Below are 26,914 nucleotides of genomic sequence, written 5' to 3' on the forward strand. Positions count from 1 at the left end.
CCTTACATTCACTCTTCTCTGTGGTCCAATAGTTGGTTGTCTGTTGCTTAGTCCTAAGACAGAGACAACCTACTAGTGTGCATTCAGTTCTCAGAATATTGTTTTAAATCAGCTTTGAACTAATTTGACTATGCCAGGTTTTAAAAGTAACTTTTTTCTAACCAATTTAATTAGTCACTACAACAGATGTAGTTGTCATATCTGTTAGAAACATTTTAGTATGATGAATTTGTTTTTTATGGGCTTTTTAAAAGCACTGTACAAATTCTTAGTTATTAACTCTCCAGTATTGCTACTCTAATCTCATTGAAGAGTGAAGAATTGTGGGGGTGTGGGGGTGTGGGTGTAAGGAGAGCTTACTTCTGTGATATGAAATCAGTCAACAGAAGGTATATCACTTTTATCTCTTACTTCACCTTACCTTAACTCTCACAGCTCTAGATTTTATTGTATTATCCAGGTGATTATTTAAAACTAACACTTCACATTTTAGAGTGGTCTGTTTACTAGCTCAAAGCATGTACCTTGTGATCTAAGTAAAATAACTTCGTAGTATTTCTCCAAAGCAGTGTTTCTTTTATGAGCTTGTTAAAAATGCTGACACAGAAAGCCATGTTCACTATTAAATGATTTTTCAAAAAGATAAAACATAGCTAGTTAACATTCAATAATAGTTTTCTATAATAATTTTTGTCTGTTGCATTGGTTCTGTAGAATCAAGGTAACTATTTCTTGGGGTTTTTGTTTTGTTTCGTTTTTGAGACAGCGTCTCACTCTGTCACTGAGGCTGGAATGCAGTGGCGCGATCTCGGCTCACGACAACCTCCACCTCCCAAGTTCAAGCTATTCTTGTGTCTCAGTCTCCTGAGTGGCTGGGATTACAGGCACCTGCTACCACACCTGGCTAATTTTGTATTTTTAGTAGAGATGGGGTTTCACCATGTTGCCCAAGCTGGTATCAAACCCCTGACCTGAAGTGATCCGCCCACCTCAGCCTCCCAAAATGCTGAGATTACAGGTGTGAGCCTCTGCGCCCAGCCTCAAGGTAACTGTTTTCTAGATACAATTTAAAAAAAATGCTTATTATGACTTTAATCAATTTTTAGAACTGAGACTTCTGTGAAATCCTGCCAAACAAATTTAATTTTGTTCCATTCTAACTGTTTAGAGTTTTTGTACTGGCCATAGCTCCTTTATCTTCATCCCTCCACCCGTACCCTTCATAGTGTAATGAAATAAAACTGATCACCAAAGGCTTATGGTCTCTTAGAGTTGCTTAGTATAACCTGTAATATTTGCCCAAGCACTTTGACTTCTGTAGATCTATTCAGATTTGAGAACACTCATTTGATCTTTGGAGTCCTTGCTGGTGAGTGCAGTGTAAAGGCAAAATTTTCTATTACCTAGTAGTTAAAATTTTGCATCCGGCATGGATTTTGAGGCTGTTTGCTTTTACATTAACCTATTCTGGGGATAATCTAATAACAGCACTGTTTAGGAAATTATAAAAACAATGTTTGATGGATAATTATCATTGACTAATTTCATTTGCTGTTCTTTGGAGAGGCTGCATTGTGGAATTATTTTCCTATCATAAGCAATTTTATCAACTCTAGTAAAGGCCCGCATCTTCCAGAATAAGCCCCTTTATCCAGATTTTATACAAACGTAATCTTTGCATACCAGAGAATAGCAATAGACTATGAAAATGATTCTGAGTTTCATGGAGAAGCTAGTGAGCACTATAAGGATATATTTCAAGTTAGAGACTAATAGCACACAACCTTTAAAAAAAAAAAAAAGACGAGGGAGGGTACATCCAATAGAGAAAAATTAGAATGAAGAGAAATGTATTGCATGATAAAGAATGACACACTAGGCTCATGCCTGTAATCCCAGCACTTTGGGAGTCCTGGGTGGGCAGATCACAAGATCAGGAATTCAAGACCAGCCTGACCAACATGATGAAACTCCATCTCCAGTAAAAATACAAAAATTAGCTGAGTGTGGTGGCGTGTGCCTGTAATCCCAGCTACTTGGGAGGCTAAGGCAGGAGAATCTCTTGAACCTGGGAGGCGGGGATTGTAGTAAGCTGAGATTGTGCCACTGCACTCCAGCCTGCGTGACAGAGTGACACTCGGTCTCAAAAAAAAAAAAAAAAAACACTAGAGGAAAGGTGAAATTTAACATCACTTTTTGCTAGCCCATGGTTACTCTGTTGTTAGTTTATCCCCACCTTGAGTGTTTGTGATTCCATTGTCCTTTTTTAAACTTCTAAGTGGCCTGAGTTTGCCACTGAAACTATATAAAACTATTATTTATCAAGCTTTTGGGGGTGGGAACCAGGGGATGTTTCTCTTTTCAGTAATTTTTGTTCTTCTGTCCTCATTTGTTTCTTTTTTTGGCTGAAGAATGGGCTTCTACTGCTTGACTTGTCATCTCTATGTGCTGTTTACACATGGCTTTTGCAAAAGAAGCCATTACCATATCTGATTTATCTTTTATTGCAAGTGCCCATTTAAAAGCATTTGTTTTAACTTAAAAAAATTGTTTTAATCATCAGGCTAATGTTCCTACTGATTATTATACGACCTAGGGAAATACTGATATAATTTTTCAAAATAGGAAATTACAAATATTTATATCAATGTATAAAGACATATGTTTTGCTCTTAAGAAGTTTTCCCCTAGGCACTTAAAGCCATTCTTTGCTGAGACATAACCTTGTCATGTTTTGTTAAAGAGAAGAATATAGAAACAGAGCACTCGCAATTAACTGATTTTATCAGGATTGAATTCGACATTTTTTAGTTTGCATGTTGCAGACCATCTGGGGGTATTACTTAAATACATTGTTGATAACTTAAGTGACTATAATATTTATTGTTTACTTTAGTTAAGAACCAGGAGCTGGACTCTTCTGCTGGGTATCTTCCTTCTGTGCTTAGCAAGATAACCTCGATTCCTGCTGGTTCTGTGGGCATTTGTACTGCAAAACATTTCTTACTGGGTTTGCAAAGCAAGGGTAATGTGTTCTGTGAGTGTATGTGAGTCTGTGCACCCCTCACCCCTATTCCCACTGCCATCTCTGTTCACTTTTTTTACTTATCAAAACTTATTTTTCTCAGTCTATCTAAATCTTATTAAAAGGTTTAATGAATCCCTTTTCCCAGACATATAAAAACAGTAATAACAGGTTTATGTATTAAAATTTCCTCAGATATTTGCATTTCAGCAAGCCACAAAGTCATTGCACAGATAATGGTGACTGATTACAACACTGGTCATATCATTAAGCAGTACTTACTTACAAGGCCAGCCTTAAGTCTCAGTTTACTTGACAGAATGGCAAAATAAAATGAATATGAAAAACAATGGTATAGTTTAATAGATGTAGTAGATTGGGGATTACATTGTGTAAAGTCACTGCAGAAGTATATGCTAAATCTCAGACTCTCTTTTTGAGGAAAAGTTAGTCATTTCAGGGAGCAAATGTGTGGGTAATAACAATATAGAAAGATAAGTTTTGAGGCTTAGAAACAGTAATAAATCTCTGACATTTTAAAATGGTTGCAAATTGTGTGACTAATCAGAAGTACTCTATTTTCTTTTTTAACAGACAGTATGTATCCCAAAACTATCCCTTATAAACGGCCTATCTGGTGTTCTTCCTGAGGATCTTGGTTCAGGAATATTTATGAAATATCCTCATAGTATGCCCATTTTAATTCTTCTGTCACAATTTCTTTCTTGAAAGTTGTGATGTTCTCTAAAATATAATGACGACCTGTTTGAGAACTTGCTAACAAAAGCTGAAAGAAAGCCCAATTTTAGTTAAATCCATAGGCTTAGCCCAGGACTTCATGTCTTTATTGCTTTAGTTCATGTTTCCTTGCAAAAAGTAATATTTTAAGGAATGTAAATCATTCTGTATATGAATTATGATAGTATCAATCTATAGTGTATATCACTAACCTAAAGTTATTGTTAGATCGGTTTGGGGGATACTTTGATCTTTAATATTTTATATTCCCAATTGCTATCATGATCATGACTTTGGCAAGAGAGTGATAATTTCCTTTGAGTATCTTTACTATTTCAGAGGTAGCTACCTAAGAAGAACGTTTACTAAGGAATTAAATCACAGATAACACTTTTTTTTCTTTTCTTTTTTTTTTTTTGAGAGTCTCGTTCTGTCTCCCAGGCTAGAGTGCGGTGGCTCCATCTTGGCTCACTGCAACCTCTGCCTCCAGGTTCAAGCAATTCTCCTGCCTCAGCCTTCCAAGTAGCTGAGATTACAGGCACTCGCCACCATGCCTGGCTGTTTTTTTGTATTTTTTAGTAGAGACAGGATTTCACCATGTTGGCCAGGCTGGTTTCGAACTGCTGACATCAAATGATCTGCCCACCTTGTGCTCCCAAAGTCCTAGGACCACCACGCCTGGCCAACAACCATGTTTTAAATGACTTTCCTGATAATATCCCTGCTACCTCTAAATCAGAAAATACTGAAATATAATGAAGCTACAACTTGAATATGAACTATTTCTTTTCCACCAGATATACAGATATATTAAATTCATCATCATTGACTTTGGCTTTCTTTCTTTTTTTTTATTTTAGACAGAGTCTTGCTGTCACCAGGTGCCAGGCTGGAGTACAGTGGTGCGATCTCAGCTCACTGCAACCTCTGCTTCCTGGGTTCAAGCAATTCTCCTGCCTCAGCCTCCCGAGTAGCTGGGATGCCACCTGGTTCATGCCACCACGCCCAGCTAATTTTTGTATTTTAGTAGAGATGGGGTTTCACCATGTTGGTCAGGATGGTCTCGATATCTTGACCTTGTGATCTGCCCACCTCAGCCTCCCAAAGTGCTGGAATTACAGCACGAGCTACTTTGCCTGGCCTCCTTTTTTTTTTTCACCTCAAGTTTATAATCTCCACCTCCCACACTCAAGTGATCCTCCCATCTCAGCCCCCTTGATAGCTGGGACTGTAGGCACATGCCACCACACCTGGCTAATTTTTTGTATTTTTGGTAGAGGTGGGGTCTTGCCACATTGCCCAGGCTGGTCTCGAACTTCTGGACTCAAGTTAGCCACCCGCCTTGGCCTCCCAAAATACTAGGATTATAGGCATGAACCACCTCGCCCAGCTGACTTTGACTTTCAAAACCAACTGACTAAATTACCAAGGTTTAATATTATATTCCCCTTATAAAAGAGAACTTTTAGGCTACGTACCAGTTACTAACATAATTCTTTCCTGTAACTACTTTTTTCTTTTAGAAACCTATTAAGGCTTATTTTTTCCTGTGTTTAAAAGACTTGGAATATGTTAAAGATTTTTTAGCACTTTCTTTATAAATTCTTTACTAGACTCTTCAGGTTATAAAGATCATTTTACTACTGAAACCAGATACAAGAGCTTGCATAAGAAAGTAACTTTTTATTACAAAAGTAAACATACTCATTTTACAAAGGTTAGAAAATAGAGAAAAACCGGCCGGGTATGGTGGCTCACGCCTGTAATCTCAGCACTCTGGGAGGCCAAGGTGGGCAAATCACAAGGTCAGCAGTTTGAGACCAGCCTGGCCAACATAGTGAAACCCCCATCTCTACTAAAAAAAAAAAATACAAAAATTTGCTGGATGTGGTGGCATGTACCTGTAATCCCAGCTACTCGGGAGGCAGAAGCAGGAAAATTGCTTGAATCAGGGAGTTAGAGGTTGCAGTGAGCCAGGATTGCGTCACTGTGCTTTACCCTGGGCAACAGAGCAAGACTTCATCTCAAAAAAAAGAAAAGAAAAGAAAATAGAGGAAAACCCACAAACAAAAAGATCATTTGCAATCCCATGCTTTTCGTATATTTTATTTTAGTATATCTTAAGATCTTTTTCATATATATATTTACATTGGAAAATATATTTTCAAATGGATAAGAAATAAAGCATAACTCATTATCAAAAGGAGGATTTAGTCTTTAAATTATATAGAAAGATAAAATGAGGCCGGGCGTGGTGGCTCACGCCCTGTAATCCCAGCACTTTGGGAGGCTGAGGTGGGTAGATCATGAGGTCAGGAGATTGAGACCATCCTGGCTAACATGGTGAAACCCCATCTCTACTAAAAATATAAAAAATTAGTTGGGCATGGTGGCACATGCCTGTAATCCCAGCTACTCGGGAGGCTGAGGCAGGAGAATCACTTGAACCCGGGAGGCGGAGGTTGCAATGAGCCGAGATCACGCCGCTGCACAGCAGCCTGGGTGCCTGGGCGACAGAGCAAGACTCCATCTCAAAAAAAAAAAAAAGATAAAATGAGACAATAACAAGGTGTTTTCCTCCTTTTAATAGAGAAAGAAGTTGTTTTTCTATTGCCATTCAAAGGTAAAATTGGTCTTCACTAAGTGGAGAACAAGTGACTAAATGTGTAGGGGTAAAATTACTACACAGGTACTCCAGAAAATTTTCAGGATATATTTTCACTTTGATCTCCTAAAGGATAAGACACTCTTATAAGCATAACTGCGGTTCTTTTGATAGTCTCTTCAAATATGTAAATCCTTACTTCAAAAATAACCTGAAAAGAAAAAGACTCTGGATTGCATTTAATGGTGTGGCAGCAAAATACCTATAAAACACCATATCCTGTTTTTTCCCCTCCTCTCCCCTCTCATCCTCTCCCCTCGCCTCCCCTCCCCTCCTGACAGAGTTTTGCTCTTGTTGCCCAGGCTGGAGTGCAATGGCATGATCTTGGCTCACCACAACCTCTACCTCCTGGGTAGGTTCTCCTGCCTCAGCCTCCCAAGTAGATAGGATTACAAGCATGTGCCACCATGCCTGGCTAATTTTGTGTTTTTAGTAGAGACAGGATTTCTCCATGTTGGTCAGGCTGGTCTTGAACTCCGACCTCAGATGATCCACCTGCCTTGGATGATCCGCCTGCCTTGGCCTCCCAAAATGCTGGGATTACAAGTGTGCGCCACTGCACCTGGCCCATATCCTGCTTTTAATAATATCTGGAATCCACAACTCAAAAACATAATTTGTAACTCATAAAGGCACATACATAATCAGGGTCTGATGATTCTGAGACATAATCCCTTTGCATAAATAATTTTTAAGAGAAAACCTTTAGAAAAAAAGTCTCTTTTTTTCTTCCCTAAAATAAAGAAAATACTGAATTATCATACTTAGCAGGAGCCATTGACTTTTTAAATGAAATTGAGAATCTTCAAGTAATGTTTCCGTTCAATTAAATATTTATCTAATTTTTTCTTTTTTTTTTTGCATATACCTTTGCAGATATCTAATTTTTTTTTCATATTATTGAGACCAACTAGATATCATTGCAGTACTTCATACAGGCAACCAGTCTTTCTGTCATAGCGTCTTTTTTTTTTTTTTTTTTTGAGATGGAGTCTCCCTCCCATCATGCATCCTGGAGTATTGTGGTGTGATCTCAGCTCACTGCAACCTCCTCCTTCCGGGTTCAAGTGATTCTCCTGTGTCAGCCTCCTGAGTAGCTGGGATTACAGGCATATGCCACCACACTCAGTTAATTTTTGTATTTTTAGTAGAGATGGGGTTTCACCATGTTGGCCAGGCTGGTCTTGAACTCCTGACCTCAGTTGATCCACCCACCTCAGCCTCCCAAAGTGCTAGGATTACAGGCATCAGCCACTGGGCCCGGCCAGCATCTTTTTTCTTATAGATTCCCCATCAGTTCAGGTAAGCAACATCTAGATTAACACCTTTGAATCACATTAAGTCTCAGTTTTGCCTTTTTGTCACTGAGGATGGTTCAGACAGAGCCTTATGTCAATGTATATACTTGAGAAGATCCCTTTAAAGTTTTCAGGCTTATTTGGTGTGTGCAATTACAGTCTTATATAATCCAGTGGCCCTTCATGATGGTCACAGCCAAAGGCAACAACACTGTCAGTTAGAATTCTTTACTGATATTAAATGCCAAATTCTGGGTGTCTTGTGTCATGGAGACTTTATCTTTATATCTTCTTCTGACCAGAGTGTTGTCTTCTGGCTTTTCAGCCTTTACTTTTCTTTGAGACAGAGTTTGGCTCTTGTTGCCCAGGCTGGAGTGCAGGGGTGCGAACTAGGCGCACCACAACCTCCACGTCCCAGGTTCAAGTGATTCTCCTGTCTCAGTCTCCCGAGTAGCTGGGATTACAGGCATGCGCCACCGTGCCCGGCTAATTTTGTATTTTTACTAGAGATGGGATTTCTCCATGTTGGTAAAGCTGGTCTCAAACCCCCACCTCAGGTGATCTACCCACCTCGGCCTCCCAAAGTGCTGGGATTACAGGTGAGAGCCACCACACCCAGCCAGCCTTCTTATACGTAAAAATCTAGTGTCAGCCACTAAGAACAGACTCTGTTAGGAGGACTTTGGATACTCTTTGTACTTCTCAAAATTAGAGTCGGGTTTGTTATGTGTTCTTCTGAGCTTAATAGGACATGTCCTGAAGCTAGGCACAGTGGCGTATGCCTGTAGTCCTAGCTAATCAGGAACCTGAGGTGGAAAGATCCCAAGATCCCTTGAGCCCAGGGATTTGAATCCTGCCTTGAGCAACATAGTGAGAGCCTATGTCTAAAAAATAAATATATATATAAGTAAAATAAATAGGACATGTCCTTTGGTCCTACTTGAAATACTTTCTGGTGTCATGGGAAGAAGATGGGCTTTAGAACCAGAGACAGATCTGAGTCTAAACACTAGCTGCCCATCTGTTCATCTATACAATAGAAGTAATGACTATTTCATAATTATATTGTAAATAATTAAATGAGAAAACATGCTAAAGTATTTAGCACAGCACCTGGCACATGATAAACACACAAAAATAATAGTTTTCTCTTATTTTACTGATGGAGGAGATTAAATGCCAGACTAGACTATGGGTCTGGTCAAGTGAGCCACTGTTTATGTTCTTTCTAAACATGCTTTTCCAAACATCTTAGTTACTGAATAGCACAGGACACAGCAGAAGTTCTCATGTGATCTGAATTTACTTAACATACCTTCAGCAAGTTTTTACTGAGTATCTATTACATACCAAAAACTGTACAAGAAAGATTGAGAGCTAAGTAAGACAATAACAAGTCCTCATCCCCCAAGAGGCTCATAGTCTAATAGAAAAGACAGATGAATATGACAGTAATGATAGGGCACAATGGGAACAAAAGAGGAATGGTATGGCAGCCCAGGAAAATCTAGAATAACTGACATTTGAGCTAAGTGTGGACTTCCAGGCAGAAGGAATAGCATTTACAAAGGCACAGAGGTAATAGAAAGATGCTCTGTTCTAGGAACTACAAATAGTTTTAAACTAATGGGCAGAAGAATATATGTGGAGGTGTAGCTGGATGAAGCTGGAGAAAAAGGTAGGGATCAGATTTTGAAATATCTTCTGTCTTACTAAAACCCACTGAAGGGTTTTAAACTAGAAAATTGAATTTTCAATATTTAATTTTAGAAATAAGCACTTTAGCAGCATAATAGAGGACACATTCAAGGAAGGTTTAATAAGAGAAAGAAGGAAGGAAGAAAAGAAAGAAAAAAAAACTGTTGAGGGCATTTTTGGTAATCTGGATGAGGCATTATAAAAGCTTTAACAGGCCGGGCACAGTGGCTCACACCTGTAATCTCAACACTTTGGGAGGCCATGGTGGGCAGATCACTTGAGGTTAGGAGTCCAAAACCAGCCTGGCCAACCTGGTGAAACCCCATCTCTACTAAAAATACAAAAATTAGCTGTGTGTGGTGGCACGCACCTATAATCCCAGCTACTTGGAAGCTGAGGTAGGAGAATCACTTGAACCCGGAAGGTGGAGGTTGCAGTGAGCCGAGATTACACTACTCTACTCCACCCTGGGAGAAGAGCTTGAACAAAGGTAGTAAATGTGGGAATCGATGAGGGAAACATTAAAGCAAATAGATAGAGGAGATATTCAAATGGAATAAAAATGCCTCGATGACATAATCTCTGGGGGTTACCGGATAAATGTAAGGAAGGAGTTGAAGATGATTCTTAGAATTCTGGCATGGAAGACTGGATGGATGGAGATACTCTCTACCAGTATGACAGAAATGATGGGGGAAATTTGGTTGGCAAGCCCAGACAGCAGCAGAGATGAGTTTAGTTTGCAGCAGGTTGCATTTTACACCCCTGAAGATGCTCAGCAAATAGCTGTCTGTGTTGTCCAAGAGATCTGGATAACAGTGTCAACTGGAGAGGTTGATTTGACCATATGTGAGAGTGCTATAAGTGGTAATCCAACTCAACTGTTATGTTTTCCTTTTATTTCTGAAGTCTAATACATATTAGGTGCTCAGTAAATATTTGTTGAATTGAAATTATTGTACTGGGGCTTTTGTCATTGTTCTCTTCTATACATGCTTTGGAGAAAAAAAGATCTTGTCTAATTTAACTCAGCAGTAGGCAAGTTTGGGTCAGGTGGTGCTGGCCTAAGCAATGTTTAATTCACAAATAGCTTCTTTTTTTTTTTTTTTTGAGACAGTGTCTCGCCCTGACACCAGGCTGGAGTGCAGTGGCGCAATCTCGGCTCACTGCAACCTCCGCCTCCCAGTTCCAGTGATTCTTCCACCTCAGCCTCCTGAGTAGCTGGGACTACAAGCGAGTACCACCACGCCTGGCTAATTTTTGTATTCTTTAGTAGAGATGGGGTTTCACCATGTCGGTCAGGATGGTCTCGATCTCTTGACCTCGTGATCCGCCCACCTCGGCTTCCCAAAGTGCTGGTATTACAGGCATGAGCCACCGCACCCAGCCCACAAATAGCTTCTTCATGACAGACTACCATTTATCACTTAAACAGACTGGCACAAAATTGGCTCTTACTTGATTATCTTAGGTATATTTCTGATGATTAATCAGCCTTCTCAGTTGTGACAAATTATTTGAAGAAGCCTCAAAGTTCCTCCATGTGGATGGGTATAGATAGCTATTCACAATGCTAGGGCTAGCATATAGCAATTTCAGAAAGCCTATTTGTTTAATACCAGCTGATCTATTTTGGACAGCTCTATAACCACTTGCCTGACTCAAAAGACACAATGAGGCTGGTTGTGGTGGCTCACACCTGTAATCCCAGCACTTTGAGAGGTCAAGGCAGGTGGATCACGAGGTCAGGAGATCGAGACCATCCTGGCTAACATGGTGAAACACCATCTCTACTAAAAATACAAAAATTAGCCGGGTGTGGTGGCACGCACCTGTAGTCCCAGCTACTCAGGAGGCTGAGGCAGGAGAATTGGTTGAACCCAGGAGGCAGAGGTTGCAATGAGCCAAGATTGTGCCACTGCACTCCAGCCTGGGTGACACAGCAAGACTTCATCTCAAAAAAAAAAAAAAAAAAGACACAGTGAGATAAGTGCCCTGGAAAGTAGCATAGCATCTTAACAATATAACAAATACATTCTAGTGTCCCCCAGGCCCTAGCTCATTATAGATACTCTGCTTATTGGTTGGTTGAATTAAATGAATAAGTATAGTATTTTAGAATTTATAATATGGTTTTATATACAGTATGTTATTGTATTTGATCCTCAGAACCCTATAAAATATAAAATAATAAGCCAAGTATTCATTTTAAATATGAGGAAATTCATATACTCTCAGCAAGAATATTTGCTGTATCTCAGATACATTTTCAGACAGACAGCCCTGTTGTCAGTCTTTCAATTCCATCTTTTATATCCTAAGTCATATTTCTTATCAGCCAATGAAAGATCTACTTAATACAAATTCAACTGGTGCCCATTTGAGATGCTCTTGAGTTGTATGTTTCAAGATGGCTTGGGAGTGAAGCTGACCTGAAGTTCCTGAGTGCAGTACATCTTTCTTTGCCTTTATAGAGCCCTGGTTAATATTTATCACAGTGAAGGCTGGTTTACAAGTTAAGAAGCAGCAATGATTTTTCTAATATAATACATTTAACATTGATTTGAGTACTAAAATTTATAAGCTGGTTCAAACTATGTTGTTTACTCATAGGAAGACCTTTCTTTCTTTTTTTGAGACAGGGTTTCACTCTTGTTGCCCAGGCTGGAGTGCAATGGTATGATCTCAGTTCGCCACAACCTCTGCCTCCTGGGTTCAAGTGATTCTCTTGCCTCAGCCTCCCATGTAGCTGGGATTACAAGCATGTACCACCACGCCCGATTCATTTTGTGTTTTTAGTAGAGATGGGGTTTCTCCCTGTTGGTCAGGCTGGTCTCAAACTCCCGACCTCAGGTGAGGCCGCTCACCTTGGCCTCCCAAAGTTCTGGGATTACAGGCGTGAGTCACCGCACCTGGCCAGGAACACCTTCTTAAGAGTCCCTTTCTTTACTGTTTCTCTGTGGTTTGTAATATGGTCGAAGGCTGTTACCAAGATTTCATGCCTAAGGGCCTTATATACAGCTTTCTGGTGAGCACATGCAGATGTCACTTGCCATGACATTTGGCTTTGGCTAGGTTATTTCTTTTTCTTCTTTTAACTTTTATTTTAGGTTCCTGGGTACATGTGCAGGTTTGTTATGTAGGTAAATTTCGTGTCATGGGGGTTTGTTTTACAGATTATTTCATCACTCACCCAAGCACTAAGCCTAGTATTCAATGGTTATTTTTTCTAATCCTCTCCTTTCTCTCATCTTCCACCCTCAAGTCGGTTCCAATGTCTGTTGTTCCCCTCCTTGTATCCATGTGTTCTTATCATTTAGGTCCCACATATAAGTGAGAACATGCAGTATTTGCTTTTATTGTTCATGTGTTAGTTTGCTAAAGATAATGACCTCCAGCTCCATCCATGTTCCTGCAAAGGACATGATCCTGTTCTTTTTTATGTCTGCATAGTAATCCATGGCATATATTTACCACATTTTTTTTATCCAATCTGCCATTAATGGGCATTTAGGTTGGTTTCATACCTTTGCCATTGTGAATAGTGCTATAATAAACATACGTATGCATGTGTCTTAATAGTAGAATGATTTATATTCCTTTGGGTATATACCTCATAATAGGATTGCTGGGTCAAATGGTAGTGTGGGAATCACCACACTGCTCCCCACAGTGGTTGAACTAATGTACACTCTTACCAACAGTGTATAAGGATTCCCTTTTCTCTGCAACCTCACCAGCATCTGTTACTTTTTGACTTTTTTTTTTTTTTTTTTTTTTTGAGATGGAGTTTCGCTCTTGTTACCCAGGCTGGAGTGCAATGGCGCGATCTCGGCTCACCGCAACCTCCGCCCCCTGGGTTCAGGCAATTCTCCTGCCTCAGCCTCCTGAGTAGCTGGGATTACAGGCACGTGCCACCATGCCCAGCTAATTTTTTGTATTTTTAGTAGAGACGAGGTTTCACCGTGTTAACCAGGATGGTCTCGATCTCTTGACCTCATGATCCACCCGCCTCGGCCTCCCAAAGTGCTGGGATTACAGGCTTGAGCCACCGCGCCCGGCCCTTTGCCCATTTTTTAGTGGGGTTGTTTTTTCTTGTAAACTTGTTTAAGTTTCTTATAGATGCTGAATATTAGACCTTTGTCACATAATTTGCAAATATTTTCTCCAATTCTGTAGGTTGTTTACTCCATTGATAGTTTCTTTCGCTATGCAGAAGCTCTTAAATTTACTTAGATCCCATTTGTCAGTTTTCGCTTGTGTCACGATTGCTTTTGGCATCTTCATCATAAAATCTTTGCCAGTTCTTAGCTAGGTGCATCATAAAATCTTTGCCAATTCTTAGCTAGGTTAGCTCCCAACACTTTGGGAGGCTAAGGCTGGCAGATCACCTGAGGTCAGGAGTTCAAGACCAGCCTAGCCAACATGGAGAATCCTCATCTCTACTAAAAATACAAAAATTAGCCGGGTGTGGTGCTACATACCTGTAGTCCCAGTTACTCTGGAGGCTGATGCAGGAGAATCGCCTCAACTCAGGAGGTGGAGGTTGCAGTGAGCCAAGACCACTCCAACCTGGGCAACAGAGTGAAACTCTGTCTCCAAAAATATATAACCAGTTCCTATCCTATGACTAGAATGGTATTGCATAGGTTGTCTTCCACTGTTTTTATTAGTTTTAGGTTTTTAAGTCTTTTTTTTTTTTTTTTTTAATGGAGTCTCACTCTGTCGCCCAGGCTGGAGTGCAGTGGTGCGATCTCAGCTCACTGCAACCTCCACCTCCTAGGTTCAAGCAATTCTTCTGCCTCAGCTTCCTGAGTAGCTGGGACTACATGTGCATGCCACCACACCCAGCTAATTTTTGTATTTTTAGTAGAGACGGGGTTTCACCATATTGGTCAGGCTGGTCTCGAACTCCTGACCTTATGATCTGCCCACCTGGGCCTCCCAAAGTGCTGGAATTACAGGTGCAAGCCACCGTGCCCAGCCACATTTAAGTCTAATACATCTTGAGTTGACTTTTGTATATAGTGTAAGGAAAGGATCCAATTTCAATATTGTGTATATAGTTAACCAGTTATTGCAGCACCATTTATTGAATAGGGAATTCTTTCCCCATTGCTTGTTTTTGTCAGCTTTGCTGAGGATGAGATAGTTGTAGTTGTGTGGCCTTATTTCTAGGTTCTCTATTCTGTTTCATATGTCTGTTTTCATACCAATATACCATGCTGGCGTTTGTTAAGGTTTTTGTTTTGTTTTGTTTTGTTTTGTTTTTTGAAAGTTTTTAGTTTATTAAGCTTCTTGTGAAAAGTCCACAGTGGCCATAGATAACATCATTGCAGCACCTTTACTCCTTCGTCTTTTTGCCGCACCAACATTGGCCTTTGCAGTCCCCCTGACTTTCTTCATTCTGCTCTTGCGTTCCTTTCGTTGCTTTCTTGAGGTCTTTTTCTTCTCATACAGGCCATGTCTTGCAAGTCTATGTTTGGGTTCATTTTTCTTTGCATAATCCAGGGAATCATAAATCATGCCAAAGCCAGTTGTCTTGCCACCACCAAAATGAGTTCTGAATCCAAATACAAAGATGACATCAGGTGTGGTCTTGTACATTTTGGCTAGTTTTTCCCGAATTTCTGTCTTAGGCACTGTTGCCTTCCCAGGGTGAAGGACATCAATGACCATTTGTTTCCTCTGAAGTAGTCGGTTGGTCATGAACTTTCTAGTGCGGATAGTTACTGTGTCGTTCATGATGGCGGCCTATCTTTAGACAGCCGGGGAGGAAAAGAGCTTTGTTTTGTTTTGTTTGAGGTAGAGTCTCACTCTGTCACCCAGGCTGGAGTGCAGTGGTGTCATCTCAGCTCACCTCTGCCCTCTGGGTTTAAGCAATCCTCCTGCCTCAGCTTCCCAAGTAGTTGGGACTACAGGCATGCGCCACCATGCCCAGCTAATTTTTAAATTTTTGTAGAGACGGGGTTTTGCCACATTGACCAGATTGGTCTTGAACTCCTGACCTCAGGTAATCTGCCCACCTCATCCTCCCAAAGTGCTGGGATTACAGACATGAACCACCATGCCCAGCCCACCATGCTGTTTTGGTTACTATAGCCCTGTAGTATTGTACAGATCTTTAACCTTCCTGGTTACCTGGCTCTCCTATGTATTTTATTCTTTTTGTGGCAAGGTTATTTGTTTTTCAAATGACTCATTCATTTTCTACTAGTGTGAATTCCTTCTTCTACCTAGAGCACCTTTCTTTTAACTTTAGGAATAGGTCCATCTACCGTGATTATATCTTCTCATCCACATTCTCTTCCGTGTACAGTGGTCCCTCAGTATCTGTAGGGCCTTGATTCCAGGACATCCCCTAAATACCAAAATCCACAAATGCTCAAGTCTTAGGTATAAAATGACATAGTATTTACATATAACCTATGCATATCTTCCTGTATACTTTAGATCATCTCTAGATTACTCATAATAAAATACAATATAAACACTATGTAAATAGTTGTTATACTGAATTCTTTTTTTTTTTTTTTTGAGATGGAATGTGGCACCCTCGCCCAGGCTGTAGTGCAGTGGCACAATCTTGGCTCGCTGCAATCTCCACCTCCTGGGTTCAAGCAATTCTCCTGCCTCAGCTTCCTGAGTAGCTGGGGCTACAGGCGTGCGCCACCACACCCAGCTAATTTTTTTGTATTTTTAGTAGAGACAGGGTTTCACCATGTTGGCCAGGATAGTCTCCATCTCTTGACCTCGTAATCCACCTGCCTTGGCCTCCCGAAATGCTGGGATTACAGGCATGAACCACTGCACCCAGCCATTATACTGTATTCTTTTTTCTTTTTTTTTTTTTGAGACGGAGTTTTGCTGTTGTTACCCAGACTAGAGTGCAATGGCGTGATCTTGGCTCACTGCAACCTCCGCCTCCTGGGTTCAAGCAATTCTCCTGCTTCAGCCTCTCGAGTAGCTGGGACTACAGGCACACACCACCATGCCCAGCTAATTTTCGTATTTTTTTTTTTAGTAGAGACGGGGTTTCACCTTGTTGACCAGGATGGTCTCGATCTCTTGACCTCGTGATCCACCTGCCTCAAACTCCCAAAGTGCTGGGATTATAGGCGTGAGCCACTGCACCCGGCCCGTTATACTGTATTCTTTAGAGAACAATGACAAGAAAAAAGTTTGTACATGTTCAGCATAGATGTAATTTTTTTCAAATACTTTCAATCCATGGTTGGTTGAATCCATGGATGTAGAACCTACCAATATAGAGTGCTGACTCTACTTGCTTTAGAACTGTTTTTTTCCTGTGGAGTGAGGTATTTGACCCAGGAGGGAACCCTGTGTTTCCAGGATTTCTCTTGGAGGTTGGAGGTGTTGTGTCATTTCAGCTGCTGGGTAATTTTAATTGTTTACAAAGAAACATTTCACTTTTTTTTTTTGGATGGAGTTTCGCTCTTATTGCCCAGGCTGAAGTACAATGGCGTGATCTTGGCTCACCGCAACCTCCACTGCCCGGGTTCAAGCGATTCTCCTGCCTGAGCTTCCTGAGTAGCTGGGATTACAGGCATGCGCCACCAAGCCCGGCTAATTTTGTATTTTTAGTATAAACGGGGGTTCTCCATGTTAGTCAGGCTGGTCTCAAATTCCCAACATCAGGTGATCCACCCGCCTTGGCCTTCCAAAGTGCTGGGATTACAGGCATGAGCCACGGAGCCCGGCCACATTTCACTATTTATGATATCATGTTTGATGTCATGACAGTGATGGAAGTAAGCCTAGATGTACTCAACTTCTGTCTCTCTGGCAACTAGTCTAGATTTTAGCTTCTAAAATCTAGTGTGAGGATACATATGGTTTGGAAATATGAAACATGTACAACCTGATTAGCTTCCTCAAGAATATGTTTTGCACCTGGGCGCAGTGGCTCATGCCTGTAATCCCAGCACTTTGGGAGGTTGAGGCAGGTGAATCACAAGGTGAGGAGTTCAAGACCAGCCTGGCTGACATGGTGAAACCCTGTCTATACTAAAAAAAAAATACAAAAATTAGCTTAGTATGGTGGCGGGTGCCTGTAATCCCAGCTACTCAGGAGTCTGAGGCAGGAGAATTGCTTGAACCTGGGAGGCAGAGGTTGCAGTGAGCCGAGATTGTGCAACTGCACTCCATCCTGGGCAACAGAGAGAGACTCTGTCTCAAAAAAAAAAAAATGTTTTGCCTGTAATCTCACCACTGTGGGAGGCCGTGGTTGGAGGATTACAGGAGACCAGGAGTTTGAGATCAGTCTGGACTACATAGTAAGACCCTGTTTCTACAAAAAAATTTAAAACTTAGCCAGGTTTTGTGGTACATGCTTGTAGTTCTAGCTATTCTAGAGGCTGAGGCAGGAGGATCCCTTAAACCCGGGAATTTGGCCGGGCGCGGTGGCTCACGCCTATAATCCCAGCACTTTGGGAGGCCGAGGCGGGTGGATCACGAGGTCAAGAGATCAAGACCATCCTGGTCAACATGGTGAAACCCCGTCTCTACTGAAAATACAAAAAATTAGCTGGGCATGGTGGTACGTGCCTGTAATCCCAGCTACTCGGGAGGCTGAGGCAGGAGAATTGCCTGAACCCAGGAGGCGGAGGTTGCGGTGAGCCGAGATCGCGCCACTGCACTCCAGCCTGGGTAACAAGAGCGAAACTCCGTCTCAAAAATAAAAAATAAAAAAAAAAAACCCGGGAATTCAAGACTGCAGTGAGCTATGGACACACCACTGCATTCCAGCCTGGGTGACAGAGTGAAACCCTGTCTCAAAAAAAAAAAAAAGAATATAAAATAATATATTTTGATTGACTCACAAATTATGTTGTATCCTGTGCATAGTAATAACTTGGGAATTTAGGAATGACAACATAACTCCTTTAAGTATGTTACACAAGGAAGATTATAGGAATACAGATTGCTGGGCAATTGTTTTTCAGATTAAGAATAATATAGAAATAGGACCAAAATGAGGTTGGAACTGCTTAAGCTGCTGATAATGTGTAGTGAACAGCAGTTCTTCCTTTCGAACATGTTATCAGTTAAGATTCTTAGTTTATATTAGTAGCAATATTGTTGAGTTTTCCAAAATCATTGTTGATTCTCAGAGTTCATTCCCCCACTTATACCTAATCTTCTTGTTTTTGTATGTGTTCATTCATTTGTAGAGTATAAATGGCATTCGCACAGAGGAGGTGGCTGTCGTGACAAAGGGGCCATCTACTAACCCTGACTCTGAATGGGAGGGTCCCAAGCATTCAGTAGTTCCTAGTAAAAGCCAGATGACCACCCCATCGGAGTCTCTGCAAAGCTTTGCCTTTGGCTCCCTCTCCATAAGCAGCAAGGAGGCAGAAGAGAAGGAGGAGGGGGCAGCTGGCTATCTTGATATTAAGGAGATGCCAAAAGGCCCAACTGGGGAATCTATAGGAGTGGAGGAACAGGCCATTGCCTTAAAGTTCTCAGGAACACCAGCTTCCTGTCAGCTGCAACCTGATGAAAAAAAGGCAGAGAGTAGTGGAGAACATGTCACACCAGGAGAGCCACTTGGAAAACAAAATGGATCATTTCTTGACTTTCACGTGGGTAACCAGTTCCAGTTCCCCACCCTCATTCGAAGTTTCCAGGTAGTAACTTACTCAATGATGCAGGTCTAATGACTGTCTTTGGAAAAGGGCCAGAATCTGTCCTGTGGAAGAGGTGGTAGTGGTGTGGTGAGGGTAGTGGCCTCCCTGCTGTTTTCAAAATCACAGAGTAAAATTAAAGCCTTTGATTGTGCCAAAGAAATTCATTCAGAGCAATTAATTCCATGGCCAGAAATGCTTTCTTCTCTAATGACTTAACAAAACTCCAGTTATTGGTCTTTATGAAGCTGGTTAAGTGGGTTCATCTTTTCATTGCTCAAGTGTGGGCTTTGGAAAGAGGTAAATTGCAGTGACTTCTGAGGAGGCTTCAGTGTTCTAAGACCATGCTCAAAAAATTCAAATACTCTTAATTAAAGGAGAAACTCATCTTCTTACGAGATTTCAGGCCCCAAATAATTTATGTACTGCAGCCACATTGTGCAGCCCACCACTCCCACCCAAGGGGCTTCCAGGATCCTAGGCACTGATTTCCTATGCTAAGGTGGTTGGCCACTTAACCTTATCTCACAATCAATTGGTAGTTTCAGGATGATTTATACTCCTGGGGAAGGTGAGCAGATGGATAAGGTGGCCTTTGATATTCCTCTAATGTTCATTCTTCTGAAATTCTGGGATTAATCACCAGGTGGTGGTTGAACTGATTTTTTTTTTCTTTCCAGTTTTCCAAATACTGTCTCTTCTCAGTAACTCCAAAGTGAATGTCTGACATTGATTTGAAAGAAGTTAATTAATTTGAGGGTAATGCATTCCATTGCCACTGCTGTTTCATGTACCATTTGTACTTAGTGGAGAAAATGTGGCTGATTTTCTTAATTATAATGGTACAGACACAAGGACAAATCAAAGTGATTGCTATTTGGCAAATCGTTTTATATTCAGATTCTGAAGGTCAGTCTAAAGTGTTTTATATCACCAATCATAACTGTCTGATCTTATAACTTTCCATTAAGCTTATGAAAGTCATTACAGTAATGCTGTTTTTTAATATCTCTCATAATTTGACACCTTGTCAGGGTTACTTTGGAATACTGTTGAAGTCTTGGGCAGAGTAAACACCTTTGGAGATTGAGCTAGCCCTTTACTTAATCAAAGCTAACACTTTGATCAGATCAGTGTCAGAAGATTACTTCTCCACTACCTTCAGAAACACTCTAGTAACTCTCTTTCCTTACTGCTTCACAGCCTCCCCTGGTGAAGACTCAAACTGTCACAATCTCAGATAATGCCAATGCTGTAAAAAGTGAAATCCCAACCAAAGATGTCCCTATTGTCCACACTGAGACCAAGACCATCACTTATGAGGCTGCCCAGGTAGGACATGGTTTGATGCTTCAGAACCAGACTGCAAACAAAATTAATAACCTTTCTTCACAGAGTTTCCAGTCATTTATCGCAAAGAATACCACGTTTTTGGGGGGCAGTTCTTTTTACAAGAGATTAGTGGTCTAAGAATGTCCTAGACTACTTTATTTAAGTAAAAAATTGAACAGGGCACACTGGTGTGTGCCTGTAGTCCCAGCTACTCTGAGGCTGATGTGGGAGGATCTCTTGAGCCCAGGAAACTCCATCTAAAAAAATTTTTTTAAAGCAAAATTGTCTTAGATCTGATTGCTTATATCCACCCAATTCATTTGCATAACACAGTCTAGTGTAATGGTTGAGAACATGGGCTTTGTGTCCAAAAAAACCTGAGTTCATATCCTAGCTCCTCCATTTACTAACTTGGACAAGTAATTGAATATCTCTGAGCCTTGATCTCCCCTGCCCATGATGTTAATATTTACCTCATGGTGTTACGAGGATTTAAGGTTTTTTGTTGTTGTTGTTGTTTAAGTTCTTTTCTTTTTTTTTTTTTTTGAGACAGAGTTTCACTCACTCTCTTGCCCAGGCTGGAGTGCAGTGGTGTGATCTCAGCTCACTTCAACCTCCGCCTCCCGAGTTCAAGTGATTCTCCTGCCTTAGTTTCTGCAGTCATGCACCACCATGCCTGGCTAATTTTTGTATTTTTTTGTAATTTTGAGTCAGCTCACCATATTGGCCAGGCTGGTCTTGAACTCCTGACCTCAAGTGATCTGCCTGCCTTGGTCTCCCAAAATGCTGCGATTATAGTTATTTTTAGAAGAGATTACTGGCGAGCCACCACGCCTGGCCAAATTTTGTTTTTTGAGACAGGGTCTCACTCTGTTGCCCAGGCCAAAGTGCAGTGGCACAATCTCAGCTCGCTGCAGCCTAGACCTCCGAGGCTCAAGCGATCTTCCCACCTCTGCCTCCCAAGTAGCTGGGACTATAGGCATGTACAACTGCATCTTGCTAATTTTTTTGTAGTGATGGGATTTCACCATGTTGCCCTGGCTAATCTCAAATGCCTGGGCTCAAGGGATCCACCTGCCTTGGCCTCTCAAAATGCTGGGATTACAGGTGTGTGCCACTATGCCCTGCTAAAATTTTTTTTACTTCCTACTTTGAGTAAAATGTCTCCTTCATTTTTTGGCAATTTGAATGGGCTAGAATTGATTTGTGTTGAATTTTTGTGTGTGTGCTATTCACAGAAGCCAAAAGTAAGAAAAACAGTTCCTTCTATAAACTGAGCTGTTATTTCATTCCTGTAACAAATATTTATTGAGCATTCACATATTAAGCCAAAGCAATGTACAAGGTATATATAGTCCTACTCTGTGGAACTGACATTCTAGTTAGGAGAAACAGGCAATAAAGAACATAAACAATGTACAAGTAAATTTCAGCCAGTGATAAATGCTATAAGCAAACTAAAATGAGATAAAGAGTTAGACAAGATGGGATTACATGAAAGATGAAAGATTGCTACTTTGGGAATTCCGCTCTTAGGAGGTGACATTTTGAGATGTGAATGATGGGAAGGAGATAGCCATGTGAAGGTGTTTTCACATAAATGTTTTCGCGGGGCCGGGCGCGGTGGCTCACGCCTGTAATCCCAGCACTTTGGGAGGCCGAGGCGGGTGGATCACGAGGTCAAGAGATCGAGACCATCCTGGTTAACATGGTGAAACCCCGTCTCTACTAAAAATACAAAAAATTAGCTGGGCATGGTGGCCCGTGCCTGTAATCCCAGCTACTCAGGAGGCTGAGGCAGGAGAATTGCCTGAACCCAGGAGGCGGAGGTTGCGGTGAGCCGAGATCACGCCATTGCACTCCAGCCTGGGTAACAAGAGCGAAACTCCGTCTCAAAAAAAAAAAAAAAAAAAAAAAAAAAAAAAAAAAAATGTTTTCGCTTAATCCTCACCTCACCATGAACTGGATGATGTTATCTCCATTTAGGAACAGTGTGACTCGGTAATTTAAAAGTGTGTGCATTGCAATTAGAAAAAAGAGAATTTGGGCTGGTCACGGTGACTCCAGCACTTTGGGAGGCTGAGGTGGGAGAATCACTTGAGACCGGTAGTTCCAGACCAGTACCAGTCTGGGCAACATAGTAAGACCCCATCTCTAATAGATATATATTAGCTAGGTGTGGTGGCATATGCCTGTAGTCCCAGCTATTTGGAGGCTGAATTGAAAAGATTCCTTGAGCCCAGGTGTTCGAGGCTACAGTGAGCTGGAATCATGCCGTTGTACTCCAGCCTGGGCAACACACCAAAACCCATCTCAAAAGGAAAAAGAGGGTCAGGTAATGTGACTCATGCCTGTAAACCCAGCACTTTGGGAGGCCTTAGAGGGTGGATCACCTGAGGTCAGGAGTTAAAGACAAGCCTGACCAACGTAGTGAAACCCCATCTCTACTAAAAATGCAAAATTAACCACGTATGGTGGCGCACACCTTTAATCCCAGCTACTCAGGTGGCTGAGGCAGGAGAATCGCTTGAACCCAGAAGGCAGGGTTACAGTGAGCCAACATAGCGCCATTGCACTCCAGCCTGGGCAACAAGAACAAAACTCTGTCTCAAAAGCCAAAAAAAGAGAGAGAGAAAAATAGAATTTATATCCTAGCTCAACCAGGTAGATATCAGCTAGATAACCATAGACAAGTTACTAATCTCTCTAAGCTTTTGTTCTATTGGCTATAAAGTGGGGATAATACCACCTACCATTGCAAGCTTTGGAAAACAATTAGGTGAAATGATGTCTGCAAAGCACTGGGCATGTTCACAGACACTCAGTGTTAGTATCCTTCCCTCTTCTCTCACTCTGGTCTAGAGTGTAGATTTTGAGTTTGGTACATAATTAGTGGTTAATTAGCCAGGCATGGTGGGGTACACCTGTAGTCCTGGCAGCTTGGGAGTCTGACGCTGGAGAATCACCTGAACCTGGGAGGCAGAGGTTGCAGTGAGCTGAGATTATGCCACTGCACTCCAGTCTAGGCTGAAGAGCAAGGCTCCATCTCAAAAATAAATAAATAAATAAATAATAATGAGAGGTTGCATAAAATTTATCAATACTAACAAAGTGGCATAATTGAAGCAATGAGCCGGGCACGGTAGACACACCCGTAGTCCCAGCTGCTCGAAAGGCTGAGATAGATAGAGGCTTCCTTGAGCCCGGGAGTTTGAGGCTGCAGTGAGCTGTGATTGGGCCACTGCACTCCACCCTGGGGGACAGAGTGAGGCCTTGTATCAAAAAAACACAATGAAATAAAGTAGGGAGAGGCCTGGGGCCAGGAATATGACTAGAACATGTCTGGAGAAATGCTTGTAAAGAACTGAAGTGTCTGAGGAAACAAGAAAAAAAGTGTGTCAGTTGAATCAGACAGAAATGAATGAGCAGGTCTTGGCAGTGAAGGGGACTGCAAAAGAAAGGAATAGGAAGTTACTTAAAAATTGTACACACTATTAGCCAGAAGATATAGGAAACAATTACTTCATCTGGGAGAGAATCCTTTAAGTCATCACTACCATGGAAACAAGCTAAATGTCCGTCACTGGAGAGCTGGTTAAAAACACTCATTAAGGTAATTCTAGGTGGCATTTAAAAAAAGCTTCTGATGGGAACAAGCTCCATGGTAAATTGGTAAGTGAACAAGCATGGTGCACAATGATGGTACTGTTTATGGAAGGGAGAAGGGATCTATATTACAGCTATCTGTGTTTAGGCTTGTATATCAATACACTCTCTCTCTGAACGGGTACTAAAAAACAAAACAAAAAACCAACAACCAAAACATATAGCAGCCCCAATGAAAGAGACTGAAACTGCAGGACTCAGTTCAGCAGTGGGAGGGAAACTGACTTTTCACTGTACAACATTTTGAAGTTTTAAAATTTTATAGCACAGATATGACCAAAAATTTTTATTATTATTATTTTTTTGAGACAGTCTTGCTCTGTAACCCAGGCTGGAGTACAGTGGGATGTTCTCAGCTCACTGCAACCTCCGTCTCCTGGGTTCAGACAGTTCTAGTGCCTCAGCCTCTCGAGTAGCTGAGATTATATGTGCGCACCACCACGCCTGGCTAATTTTTATATTTATATATATATTTTTGAAACAGAGTTTTGCTCTTGTCACCCAGGCTGGAGTGCATTGGTGCCATCTCAGATTACTGCAACCTCCATCTCCTGGGTTCCAGTGATTCTCATGCCTTCGCCTCCCAAGTAGCTGGGATTACAGGCGCCCACCACCACATCCAGCTAATTTTTGTATTTTTAGTAGAGACAGGGTTTCACCATGTTGTTCAGGCTGGTCTTAAACTCCTGACTTCAGGTAATCCACCTGCCTTGGCCTCCCGAAGTGCTGGGATTACAATGATCTGCCCACCTAAGCCTCCCAAAGTGCTGGGATTATAGTTATTTTTAGAAGAGATTACTGGTGAGCCACCACACCTGGCCAAATTTTTTTTTTTTTTTTTTTTTTTGAGACAGGGTCTCACTTTCTTGCCCAGGCTAAAGTGTGGTGGCACAATCTCAGCTCGCTGCAACCTAGACCTCCCAGGCTCAAGCCATCCTCCCACCTCTGCCTCCAAGTAGCTGGGATTACAGGCGAGCACAACTGCTCCTCACTAAGTTTTTGAACCACCTCGCCTGACCTGATTTTTATATTTTTAGTAGAGACTGGGTTTCACTTTGTCAGCCAAGCTGGTCTTGAACTTTTGGCCTCAAGTGATCAGCCCACCTTGACCTCCCAAATTGCAGGGATTACAGGCATGAGCCACTGCGTCCTGGCCCACCGCCAAAAAATTTAAATGGTTCAAAACAATTTGTTTTAAAAGTTAGAGCCACACTGCCCACAGAAGCCCATGTGGTGTGGCTGTACCTACAAAAAAAGGAAACAGAAGCAGTCATTTTAAAATATCCTAACGTATTAGAGAAATATAAAAGCAGCGTGATATGCTAGATCAGAGCCCATGGGCTTTGGAGTTAGAGTGACTTGGGTCTTAATTACAACATTTGCTAGTTTTGTGACGCTGGGCAAGTCAATCATCTTTTTGAGCCTTAGTTTTCTCTTCTGAAAACCACTTTGATCAAGTTATTGAAATAAGGACAATGTTTGCTTGGTATATAATAGCTATTCAAAAATGGTAGCTGTAAACATTTGCCTTTATTTCATTTGAACCAGGCCTAAGGCAGTCAGTCAAGATATAAATTGCTTCTTTTTATTAATTTATTTCTTTATTTCTTTATTTTTGAGATGGAGTCTTACTCTGTCACTCAGGCTGGAGTGCAGTGGTGTGATCTTGGCTCACTGCAACCTCTACTTCCCAGGTTCAAGCGATTCTCCTGCCTCAGCCTCCCAAGTAGCTGGGACTACAGGCATGTGCCACCATGCCCGGCCTGAGCCACTGCACCAGGCCCTAATTGCTTTTTTTTCCCTTAGACGGAGTCTTGCGCTGTCACCCAGGCTGGAGAGTGCAGTGGTGCGATCCCAGCTCACTGCAACCTCCGCCTCCCAGGTTCAAGTGATTCTCCTGCCTCAGCCTCACGAGTAGCTGGGATTACAGGTGCCCGCCACCACACCTGCCTACTTTTTTGTATTTTTAATAGACTCAGGGTTTCACTTTGTTGGCCAGGCTGGTCTCAAAAGCCTGAGCTCGGGCCGGGTGCAGTGGCTCACGCCTGTAATCCCAGCACTTTGGGAGGCCGAGGCGGGCGGATCACGAGGTCAAAAGATCGAGACCATGGTGCAATCCTGTCTCTTAAAAAAATTAACAACAACAACAAAAAAAAGCCTGAGCTGATAATCCACCCACCTCAGCCTCCCCAAGTACTGGGATTACAGGAGTGAGCCACCGTGCCCAGCCCCAACTGCTTTTTATTACTGATGCTAAACAGTGGGGTATAGTGGGGAACAGTGTTGACTTTAGAGTCAGAGTCAGATTTCCTGGCTCTGAACCTGCTCTGTCAAGTTACTAGTGTGCGGTCAAGTTACTAAATCACCCAGTGCCTCAGTTTCCTTATTTGTAAAATGTGGCTAATAGTTGTACCTTATAGGGTTGTTGTCAGGAATAAATGAACTAATGTATATAAAATGTTTCCAAAGTGCCTGGTAGATAATAAGCACTAGATACTCATTTGCAATTGTTATTATTTATTTACTGTAACGATTTCAGCTTTTGTTCTTGTTATCTTGCTGGACAAGTAAGCCCAAGCACTATTTTTTTATTCATTCAGTCTCCAAGCTTTGGAAAACATGGTCAGAGGGGATGTTTTTCATGTATAGATTTTTTAATGTGTGTGTTTGAGGTAAAATTTACATACAGTGAAATGCACAGACAGGGTCCTGCACTGTTGCCGAGGCTGGAGTACAGTGGCATGACTGTAGTTCACTGCAGTTTTGACCTTTTGGGCTCAAGTGATCCTCCCACCTCAGCCTCCTGAGTAGCTAGGACTCCAGGTGCACACCACTACATCTGACT

General features: G+C 41.6%; 2 protein-coding genes across 25 annotated transcripts in view; one reads left to right on the forward strand and one right to left on the reverse strand.

Annotated features, from left to right (window-relative positions):
- The window catches only part of EPB41 (erythrocyte membrane protein band 4.1), a 224,210-nt gene that overhangs the window by 181,550 nt on the left and 15,746 nt on the right, over positions 1-26,914 (forward strand). For 11 of the 24 annotated variants that reach the window (XM_012439840.2, XM_064363574.1, XM_064363576.1 and 8 more), the window contains 2 exons: positions 18,619-19,074; positions 20,275-20,403. The exons of 2 other annotated variants lie outside the window; for them this stretch is intronic. In XM_012439840.2, the coding sequence (XP_012295263.2) occupies positions 18,619-19,074; positions 20,275-20,403 (585 nt within the window). The remainder of the gene's footprint in view (positions 1-18,618; positions 19,075-20,274; positions 20,404-26,914) is intronic. 11 more of the 24 variants (XM_012439834.2, XM_012439835.2, XM_012439836.2 and 8 more) reach the window with 2 other exon arrangements.
- Positions 14,714-15,227, reverse strand: LOC110567812 (small ribosomal subunit protein eS24-like). The gene has a single exon (XM_064363586.1). The coding sequence runs from the start codon at positions 15,167-15,169 to the stop codon at positions 14,714-14,716; it is 456 nt and encodes a 151-aa protein (XP_064219656.1). The 5' UTR covers positions 15,170-15,227.

Source organism: Aotus nancymaae, unplaced genomic scaffold (genome assembly GCF_030222135.1).
Source record: "Aotus nancymaae isolate 86718 unplaced genomic scaffold, 86718_ANA_hifiasm-v0.15.2.pri h1tg000053l, whole genome shotgun sequence".
Classification (NCBI taxonomy): Eukaryota; Metazoa; Chordata; class Mammalia; order Primates; family Aotidae; genus Aotus; species Aotus nancymaae.

What these genes read in the sequence shown, in the direction of transcription:
- LOC110567812 (XM_064363586.1), bottom strand. Translation starts at nt 15,169, where the DNA reads ATGAACGACACAGTAACTATCCGCACTAGAAAGTTCATGACCAACCGA.